This window comes from Papio anubis, chromosome X (assembly GCF_008728515.1).
Source record: "Papio anubis isolate 15944 chromosome X, Panubis1.0, whole genome shotgun sequence".
Lineage (NCBI taxonomy): Eukaryota > Metazoa > Chordata > Mammalia > Primates > Cercopithecidae > Papio > Papio anubis.
The window spans coordinates 766,401-776,759 of record NC_044996.1 but is presented as its reverse complement, the minus strand read 5'-3'; the positions used below and the strand labels follow the sequence as shown (position 1 = coordinate 776,759).

Below are 10,359 nucleotides of genomic sequence, written 5' to 3'. Positions count from 1 at the left end.
GTTTAAAGGAAACTTTGAATTAATTTAGCATGTAATCTATAAAAGGTATCAACATTGGCTCACACCTGTAATCCCAGCACTTTGGGAGGCCGAGGTGGGCAGATCATGAGGTCAGGAGTTCAAGACCAGCCTGACCAACATGGTGAAACCCCATCTACTAAAAACACAAAAATTAGCCAGGTGTGGTGGTGCATGCCTATAATCCCAGCTACTCGGGAGGCTGAGGCAGGAGAATGGCTTGAACCCGGTAGGCCGAGGTTGCGGTGGGCTGAGATCGCACCATTGCACTCTAGCCTGGGTGACAGAGTGAGACTCCATCTCAAGAAAAAAAAAGGCATCAAAATTGTGATGCTGGAAGTGAGTCCTTTCACCTAACATACCTCACAGGACTTAAGTTTGATGAATGGCACTAGTGGTCTGAACTTCAAGAGAATTCATTAATACCCTATATCTAATAGTCTTAAAATACATTTAGTACAAAACCAAACTTTTTCTCTTAAACAGGTTTATTTTAGCAGCTCAGTATATTACATTCTACATATTTGTCTTTTAATGTGTTTATATTTCTGCCTGTTCTGCATAGATGGCATATTCATTAACTTTTATAACTGACTTTTTCATTTGCTATTTGCTGCTACCTGACCTGAAGAAAGTCAGGAGGATAAAAAAAATTCATTTGGTGGAAACATGGAGCAGCACTTCAGCAGAACTTTACTTTGATGCAGACTTCAGTGTTAGGTTTTCTTCCTCTTCTTTTTCAAATCCTGAACAGACGACAGATCTTCCCTTGGGATACTGAGCACAACACTTACGCAGTTCTTGGATGACAGCCTGACACTTTGATTCCATGTAGTTGTTGGCTGAAAAACATACAGGCAGAGTCTAGTCATGATCTCATAGGACTAAGGTACAGGGAAGTTTAGATCAGTGCTTCCACCCCTTTTCACTTTCAGTACCTATGGAACTGGAAGAAAGAAGATATACCAAAATCCACTGAATTCTTTCAAATTTAGAGACCTGTCAACAGGTTCATTAGGAAGAAAAGTATGATTTACAAAGTGGTTGAAAGCGATTTTAATATATAATTTCCTTCAAGGTTGAGTTGATAGCATGCACCTTTTTCCAGGACATTGGTTTTTAACATCATTATTATTACTGGTCACTAATTTGATGAATTAGGAAAATGCACCTAAACCACATATTATTTTGCATACAGTTTAAGCTGATTGTTAGACCTCCCCTACTAAGGCTGTGCATCAGGAATTGGCAAACTGCAGCCTTAGGGTCAAATTCAGCCCGTTTTTACAGCTGGGAGCTAAGAATGGATTTTAGATTTTTAAAGGGTTGTAAACACACAACACATACACAATATATACAACAAAGGCCTTTGGCCTCCAAAGCCTAAAATATTACTTGTTTGGCCTTTTTCATAAAACATTTATAGATCCCTACCATACATAAACACTAAGTTAAGAAGGACCTGACCTAAAAGCTCTAGGTCAGCTGAAGTTAATGAGTCCCCCAGTACTAAAATGGGGTACGTAGTAGTTAGCTCAGGATAGGAAAGACAATTCTGATTAGAAAGGCAGTATAGCAGGGTGGGTAACAGTCCAGATTTGGAGCTAGACCAAGGGTGGGGTTGTGGGATGTTCAAATTGTCACCATACCTCTTACTAGCTATGTGACCCTAGTCAAATTACATAACTTCTGTGTCTGTTTTCCCCTTTATGAAATGGGGGTCATAGTAGCACCTACCTCATGGATGAAAGGCTTAATATGTATAGTGTCCTTATAACGGTGCTTGTCATCTGGTGAAGGAATTCAAGCTTAATGCTAACTCTTAGTCTTTCCAGTTCTCAATCCTCCCACACTGTGCCAAGGGGGTGTCACCAGCTCTTTTTAACTTATTTTTTCCCTTAGCCATGGGTTATTTCAAACAAGGTAAGGATTTATTTGGGAGAAGGAATTCAATGCAAAAAACTTTTTCCTTTTCCTTAAAGTTGGAGGGAAGAAAAGTTTAACTAAAATGGCATTATTATACATCCAGATTTTAATCTAAAAGATTTTATAAAATATTGCTTACATCAAAAAATGAAAAGTCCAAGAATGAAAGCTAAAAGTCCAAGGAAATACACAAAGGATTTCTTTGGTGGTGAATCTTTGGGGGAACTCTGAACATTTTTCCTTCATACCTTTCTATATTTTCATGACCGTCCATCTCTATCTATTACTTTACTAGTGGGGAAAACTTACTAAAAATTTTTCAAATTCAGATAGCCTTATAGCTTTTTCTATTTGCTCTTCTGGCAATAATCATTTACTGATTAGAAAACTAAAATCCTCCAACATTTGGTCAAACTTAGTAGTTGGACAAATGGACAAATCACCTCAAATATGCTTTAGTTGAGATTCACTTCTGCTTTTAAGAGTTAGCTGATGGCTTTGGCAGCCTGAATTCCAATTGTTATTTCAACCCCACCTCTTCCAGATTGCTTTTAAAAAGTGAATTGTCAGCTGCAGTGAAGTATAACCAACCAATTTAAAACTAGCCTTTTAGTAAAAACAAACAAAAAAACCCTTTTGCTTAGCTCAGTAATTCTCAACTCTGGCTGTGCATTAAAATCACCTGGTTAGTTTTCTAGCCTGATTCCCAGCCAGACCCTAGCCCCAGGAAGTCTGAATTGTTCTAGGTAAGTTTTTAAAGATCTCCAGGTGATGCTAATCACCTGGAGTGAAAACGCCTAGCTTTGATCACATTTTTATTTTCTCCATCTTTGATGATACAATGAAGAGAATCTTCAGGATAATTACATATATGTTACATTCTTAAAAAAGAGTTAATACAGATAAAAGAATAATTGGTCTCTTATAGTTAGTTCACAGTGGAAAAATATTTTTAAAGCATTTTACAATATACTACCTTGTAAACACTTCTGTATCTCACAGGCTTGCTTCTGGCACGGATCCTTCTGCGGCATATCCAGAAAACTAAAACAAGAAAAATGATTTTTATTTTCCTTTTTTCCATAAAGACTTTAAAGCCCCTCTACGTGGAATTTTCTTCTGAGACAAGCAGTATGCCCTTACAATTGCTGGAAAATAATTACACTAAAAATACTCTTCCCAAACACAGGATGAATCAACTGTATTTTTATAATATCCATTTCATTAGGCTTGGAAGATATAAATAGCTTTACATGGAAGAAAAAAACCTTGAATTCAATCAACTCTTTTTGAATACTGTAAACCAACGTTAGGCTAGAGGAGCCGACGGCGCAGCCTGGCTCTATCATTCGCAGAAGAAACCCTTGATAAATGATTAAACTCCTTGAGCTTTTTTTATTACTCATATATAAAATGGGAATCATACCTACCTCAAAGCATTGACAGGAGGATTAAATGTGATAAAGTATATAAGGTACATACAATAGTGCCTGGAAGGCAGAAAGGACTCAATACATGGTAGCTATTATTCCCAAGACTTTTTTTTTTTTTAAAGTAAAACCTTACTTTTAATGTATATAAACTGTTATGACTACTTTAACTCAGGAAATTTTTTTACAAGTAGTAAATGTTTTCCTAGGAATCAGCAATATTTGGTGTTATTACTTCCTGAGAAAGGTGCCAGTTAAGCAGCTAAAATGGTTTTTCTTGAAGTTCTTATAGAAACCAGCTTATTTAAAATATCTGTAATCAGAGAATGAATTTAAGAACCCACAATTTTGATCAGCAACTTCCAGTAATTTGAAGACACGATTTCAGATAGAAAAAAAGGCCCAGAAGCCTTTGTAGCTAATTTCATCAATGCATATCTCTTTTCAGAGCCCTCTAAATACTCAGTAGATCCAAATTAGGTCAGTACTGGGATGGGAAACACTGGAGCAAAACCTAGGATATTTACAGGATGGGAGAAGGAAAGGCAGGTGAATTGCTGCAGGGCAAATAAGCGACAAATAGATGTTGATGCTGCTAGGAGCTGCTCTCTTCTCTCTAAATCAGTACCAAGTCCTTGGTGATCAGGGCATCTGTTCTGTAGAAGGTGCTGACTTTTGTGGGATTCATCAGATCCCAGGTCCAGCCGATGATGTCCATTAAGGGTTCTATGGCAATTTCCAAAGGAGTCAATTTCAAGTTACGGATCCTGACTAAGTGCTTTTGTTGACTTGCTTTCTGCCTACGTAACCTCTCTCTGCAGTTTCACTTGCAGTATTCTTCATGACCCTTCCTAAACTTCTGTTTCTTGAGCAGTTTTTCAACCCACTCCCTCCCCCCAGGCCCAAGGGTGGGTGCACTGCAGTAGTGGATGAAGTGATTGCCAAATACTGAACAGAACAAAGGAGCATATCTTCGTAGAATCCCAGCACCTGGAAAAAAAAATCATTAAAATCACCACAACTGAATAGAGCCAAAACAAAGAGGGGGAGGACGGAGGAGAAATAGAAATACATACCAGGTTAGTCATCAGGCAAAAGCTTAAGCAACAGCTCCTGTACTCCCCTGACCTGTCAGAAAAAGAAAAATTTATGGAGTACTCTGTTACGAGAGTCTCAATACAATGGAAAATAATTAAGCAACATGTGTACCATTAAATGATGCTGTATCTGCCACAAGCGAGAGTTGTTATCCATGTAGCGCTCCTCCGGGTAGAGTTGCCACATGAGAGGTAGCTGGGAGGTAAGAAGGTGACTTGGCCTAGCTGCGTCACCTAAGGGAACCTGAATTTGCTGGACTCGTGCCCTTAGGAAACTCGTCTCCTAATGGAAAGGAATGATCAAAAATAAAACCAAAGACTTCAGAATATTGAGACTGGAATAGAAACCAAGTTACTTGAAAGCAAAATCAAAGAAATAAGCAAAATGTAAACAGTTACCTCTTCCACGACGGCCACCCACGTGCGCTGGTATTCGTCGCGGTAGATACCCTCTTGGTGAACCCAGAGGTGATCGGGTGGAGCCCCCACATCCTCTCCTGCCATTCTGGGCTTTGGGTTCCAATTCTAGCCCTGCTTTTCTCCACCTAAGCCTGCAGCACCCGCGCACAGGACACAGGTGTGACTTTTTGGGTTTGAATGAACTCACCAGTAAGCAAGGTGATCTGGTAGTAGCAACCACTAACCAGAACCAAACCTCATATATGTCTATTTGCACAACCTAAATAGAACCAAGGACATCTGAAGCTTTCTGCAAGACAACTGAAGTGACACTCAGGCAGAGCCTCAGGTAGTGCTGCTGACTGCAAAGCGCTCAAGAATTTGGCTAGGTGAGGAGTTCTGTGGAAATGTAGGACTAGCACTACAGGAAGCGGGGCAGTGGTCTCACACGTACTGCATTCACAAGCGGTGTCTGGCAAAATGTAGTTAGCAATAGAATATGCAAAGAGCGTGCCTAAGGACACACTTATTTTGGCAGGAAGGCAGTATAACAGACACATGCATGCCATATTCCCCAGGTAAAAGCCACTTCCAAGCAGTTTCCATTTTAAAAGGTAAGATTCTGAAGGACATATATGCATGGCTTTCAGAGTTGAAATTGAAAGTTTGTTTTAAGGGCAAAGGATCTATTTATCAGTGTACTAAGAAAGTTTACAAATAGCGGATGGGCATTTCTAGAAGGGGATTTTCTTGTTAGGAAAAGTAAGCTAGCTTCATGGAATTTCTGAGCTGCAAGAGATTTTGGGGATCACAGTGATTTGGAGCTGAGTGAGTGCAAATGAAAGTTATCCATCTAGGTCCTTGTTTTATTTTAGTAATTCTGCAGGATGTTACAGGAGCCCATGTTTCCACAGAGGACTAGGTTTAAATTTTGACTTCCTAAGCCAGAAGACCAGAAGCACATTTGAGAGGTGTAAAGGAAGCATACCTCCTGAAGCATTTGAGTGGTAGGGCAAACTCTCTCTATAATGATCCTCTGCCCAAGCCCCAGATCTCATTTTAGGACCTCACAATAACTTGATGTGCATTTGCATGAGTGAATCTTCTAGACTTTACTCACAGCATTATAGCGCAGTTGTACTGTATTTCTAGCTTTGGCCAGAGTATAGATACGGCATTGGGGGAGCTGCCCCACAAAACAAAGACCTCCTATTCTCATTAGGTGGGAAAGGAAATGCAGCGTGGGAGGGTGGTTGTTAGAGTCCTCAAAGTGAGACTGTCAAGAGCAACCAGATGCTTCACCCATTATACCCTGAGTGCATCTGACTCTGAGCCTGGTGCAAGCTCCTGTCTTAGTTTTCATACATATGTGCTCTCTCATTTCAAACTCATCTAAACTTTCTCCTTAACCAAATCCTGATTTCTCTCAATGGCAACACCACCATTCCTGATCCTGCAGACTCAAAACTTTTGAGTTATCTTGGATTTCTCCCTCTTACTCAGTTGCTACATCCTATATGTCACCAATTCCAGCAGGCACTACAACTACCACTGCAGTTGAGATCAACTTTCCCCAAATACCAGGCTCATTTCTAGCTCCATACCCTTGCTCTTGCTTTCCATTTGCCTAAAATGCCTCCCTGGGCCTCTCTGCCTATCTTAAGTGCTATTATAGCAGAGTCCAGGTGCCTGCCTCCTCTATGAAAACTTTAGAAAATTCTTGCCTCTTTTGACTACTGTAACATTTATATTTAAACAAAACCACCTTACACATTTGCTTTGCTTATTTCGCAAGTCCTGTCTTCCCGAAAGCACAGTACTGTATACTGCTCAACAGCAGGAATGACACAGTTCTGGGCACCCCAAGTCTCAGATACTGGTCAAGCAATGTTTCTGTGAACAGGTGTATATGTATGGTGGGTAGGGAAGGGAAACAAAGGAACGCCACAGTGGTTGTCATGATTGGCTACGTATATGTGGGTAGAGATTGATTCTCTAGGCATAAGCCTCTGGCTATACATAATTTTTTTCCAAAGCCCCCCCCTTTTTTCCCATTTGCAGATACAGTTGTTTTGCCTCTCCTCCTTCCCAGAGCTTTGGAAAAGAGAAATACAAACAAAAACCTGGTAAATACTAACGTCAAAATAAAATATATTAAATTCGGATTTCAAGCACAAAAGACTTAAATGTGGCCAATAACTGTTTTAAAAAAGTGGAAACCATGTGTTAAGGGTTTCAGGACCATCTCAACTTCATAGAAAGTCCTAGCAACAACCAACATGTTGACATTTAAATTTGTTTTGAATGGAAAACAAAATTGCATTGGTTATACTGACATTAAAAGGAAATAATGCCAGTGGAATAGAGGGCAAAGAGATTGGAGATGATGGTCTGAGTTACTGAGTCACTACAAAGAGGCCTATGAGTTACTACAAAATATTCTCAGAAGAAAGGCAGTGTGATGTGCTGCTGTGACCCGAAGGTCAATATGCTGGGCATCAGAGGGATGAGCCTGGGAACCACCTCTCAGCACAGTATCCTGGATTTGTGTGTGCTACCATTCAGAGGGCATGCAGGCCCAGAGAAAGACAACTGCAGTGACCAAGGGACAGAGAAGTCACCATATGAGCACGAACAAAATCCTCAGCACAGAAATGCAAAGGCTGAGGGAGAGGGATTCAGATCAAAGTCTATAAAATCACAGGTTTTATGAGTGGAAAAATGTGATTCTTAGAAAACTCGCTCCCAACATTTTCCTTGGTCAAATAAGTTTGGGAATCTTGGAGAGTCATAAAGCACATTAGTGTAGTAACTGTTCTGGCAAGTTATGCAGTAAAGAAACTTTATGTTAACATTTCCCAAATTTATTTGACTAGAGAACATTTTATTTGCACATGATACTTGTTTACAAAATTCAGGACTTCTCGAACTAAGACGAATCTTTTAAAACCTCAACATAGACTTAGGTACAAGGTGCAATACAATACATGGAATATAAACTTGTGCAACTCAACTCAAGGAATACTGCCAGCTGCAAATACAAATGAGTTCCAAAAATGTTTAGAGAACTGCATAACTTTATCATCCACTAGAAGAGATTGTCCCCATAAGGGTCACCTTGATTTCGGGGCCAGAGAGCACACTGGCCCAGACAGACAATTTCTTAGTAAGGCATTTTGTAAATTAGGTTTTAAATGGGTGACATACAAGATAGAAGGGCTCTTAGGTAGTAATCTAAGTAAAACTATCATTTTTCCTTTACAGAATAAATTCTTTTGTGTCTTTTTAAAATAAGTATAGTTTGCTTTAATTGCCAGGTTGATGAACAGTTTTTAAACATTTATCAGTTGAATACGCTTATTTTATTAGAAGTCAATTAATAAACTCGTCCAATTACAATGAGTGAAATTACCAAGAACACAGGCCCAGGCCTGTGTACGAGTCCTGAGTCTGTCACTTACTAGCTTTGTGACCTTGGACAAGTTAACGTCTCTCCACCTCAGTTTCCTGAGGTGTAAAATGAGAATTAAAGAACATATTAATCACGATAGTCTTTATTTAGCATTCCTATATGTTTACATATATTGACTGATTTAATTTTCACAATCTTCATAGGGCGCTATGAGGTGGGCAGTATTATTATCATCCCCACTTAAAGGTGAGGAAAAGTAAGGCACAGAGAAGTTAGGTAACTTGCTCAAGGTCACACAGTGGGGAAGTTGTTGAGCTTGACTTCAGCTGGGGCAGTTTACATGTACCAGGCATATAAATGCTTAGTATGTAGCATATAATAAGCTTGCCATAAATGTTAATAATTTTGGTCTACTCCAATTAAATGCCTGGAGCTGTAAAAGGCAGCCATGAGCATTAGAAAAGTTAGTGAACTTCATTCTGGAATATGAGATTGACTACCGCCGATAACAAACAAAAGGTATTTTTCTTCTTGAAAGTGCCTAAAGGCACTATATCCCATCACCAAATATTAATATCATAATAATAATAACAGCCGTTCCTGCTCCATCAGGACGGGGCATACTAGCCACAAACAGTAACTGAAAATAACATATGATATAAAATTGAAACAAGAGAAAATTTAGACAGGTCCAATGTAACTGCACACGAAAATTTTCCAACCTTCATCATGATCAAATTAATTATAGAAAGATGTGCCATGTGATCCTTACAGATCGTTAGGTAAAAACGGAGGCTGCTGGCGTGCACATTACAGATCGTTGCACTGGATGGGGACCCTATGTGTGGGGAGACTTGGGTTGGAACTGACTTGGGAGAAAAGAGCAAAGCATCAACACTTGAAGTAGCACCTTGGGAATGTTCCCTTTCCAGTACTGCCATACCTGCCTGGCTTCAAAACTACACAAAGTAGAGAACCAAATCAAAGACACGAACACGGACGGGCTGTGGAGGCGGCACGGCATATATTGTGCTTTGATTTAGAATCGCTTCCAAAATCCACGTGTGATTCCTAGACTTGTGAGTTGGAAGATCTGTACTTTTATCCTTGGCACGTTTGACAAACCTCGAAATAAAATTACTTTTACATATATTTTCACTGTCTGATATCATCGAGACAAGGAGACCCGAGGAAACTTGCATTCTGGATACCTAATGTGATACATCCGAACTTGAATAAAAACTGAAGTTCTCCATTTCCCCTTCCCTGTATCCAACAAATAGCTACCTAAAAGCCTTTGTAGAAAGTAGCAGCAGCCAAGCTTAAGAGTGATACTTTTTCAGATACAGTATAACACTGTTTCTGCAAAAGGTTACTCACATGAATATAATGTTTCTTGGGCTAATTAATCCGCCTTGAGAACAGCTAGGCTAAAACTTCCAGGTCTCCCACCCTGGGCCACTCAAGCCAGGATCGCGACGTGAGCCCGGGGTGAGCCGAGGGGCATCCCGGGCCGAGGTCACTCGAACCGAAGTTATGAGGCGCGGGCCGGCAACCGGAAGTGGTCCAGGGAGAGTTGTACGAGATTCGGGGGCTGTGACTTGGAAATAAAACAAAATAAAATAAAACCTTAACTGTTTTGGGACTGACTTTCAAAAGAGCGTCCCCCTGGCTCAAGAGGCCGGCGTTCGCGGAGATGTCGTCTTAAAGGGCTGTCCCCCAAGCGTGTAGGCCGCGCACGGGTCTCCTTAGCGGGCGGGCAAAATGGGCGCCGGTACTCGGGAGGCGCCTGCCCAGGCGCCCGGGCGCGGCTCACAGAGTACGTCCGCCTGCGGCCCCAGAGCGCCGCCTCCCTGCCGCCCCCGCCGCCCGGCCTGACGCCCGGACCGCGGCCGGCCACCGCCCTCCGCCCCGACGGCCACGCCTGCCCCAAACCCCGCGGGCGTTTCCCAGGTGCTGCTGGGCGGGCCCCGCCCCCGCGCGCCAAGGCCCGCCCCCGCGCGCCAGCCTCGCGCCCGCTACCCCCTCCTCGCCCCCACAGCCCCGCCCCCACAGCCCCGCCCGCTCCCTAAGCCCC

At 41.5% G+C, this 10,359-nt stretch overlaps 2 protein-coding genes across 6 annotated transcripts; both read right to left on the bottom strand.

Moving 5' to 3' along the window:
- Positions 1 to 488: 488 nt before the first annotated feature.
- Positions 489 to 10,221, bottom strand: CMC4 (C-X9-C motif containing 4). Of its 4 annotated transcripts, none has more exons than XM_003918494.4 (3): positions 9,933 to 10,221; positions 2,921 to 2,988; positions 489 to 860 (listed from the first exon to the last, which is right to left on the bottom strand). In XM_003918494.4, the coding sequence occupies exons 2-3, from the start codon at positions 2,976 to 2,978 to the stop codon at positions 712 to 714; spliced, it is 207 nt and encodes a 68-aa protein (XP_003918543.1). In that variant the 5' UTR covers positions 2,979 to 2,988; positions 9,933 to 10,221; the 3' UTR covers positions 489 to 711. The 4 variants fall into 4 exon arrangements, with proteins under 4 accessions (XP_003918543.1, XP_009196830.1, XP_009196831.1 ...); XM_009198566.3 differs by having other exon boundaries at positions 9,663 to 10,203; XM_009198567.4 differs by having other exon boundaries at positions 9,918 to 10,032.
- MTCP1 (mature T cell proliferation 1) lies at positions 3,902 to 10,105 on the bottom strand. 2 transcript variants are annotated; one of them, XM_021932816.2, is made up of 5 exons: positions 9,663 to 10,105; positions 4,871 to 5,022; positions 4,584 to 4,754; positions 4,451 to 4,502; positions 3,902 to 4,364 (listed from the first exon to the last, which is right to left on the bottom strand). In XM_021932816.2, exons 2-4 carry the CDS (start codon positions 4,973 to 4,975, stop codon positions 4,455 to 4,457), a joined length of 324 nt encoding a protein of 107 aa, XP_021788508.1. In that variant the 5' UTR covers positions 4,976 to 5,022; positions 9,663 to 10,105; the 3' UTR covers positions 3,902 to 4,364; positions 4,451 to 4,454. The 2 variants fall into 2 exon arrangements, with proteins under 2 accessions (XP_021788508.1, XP_009196829.1); XM_009198565.3 differs by having other exon boundaries at positions 4,248 to 4,364; positions 9,918 to 10,006.
- Positions 10,222 to 10,359: the final 138 nt, after the last annotated feature.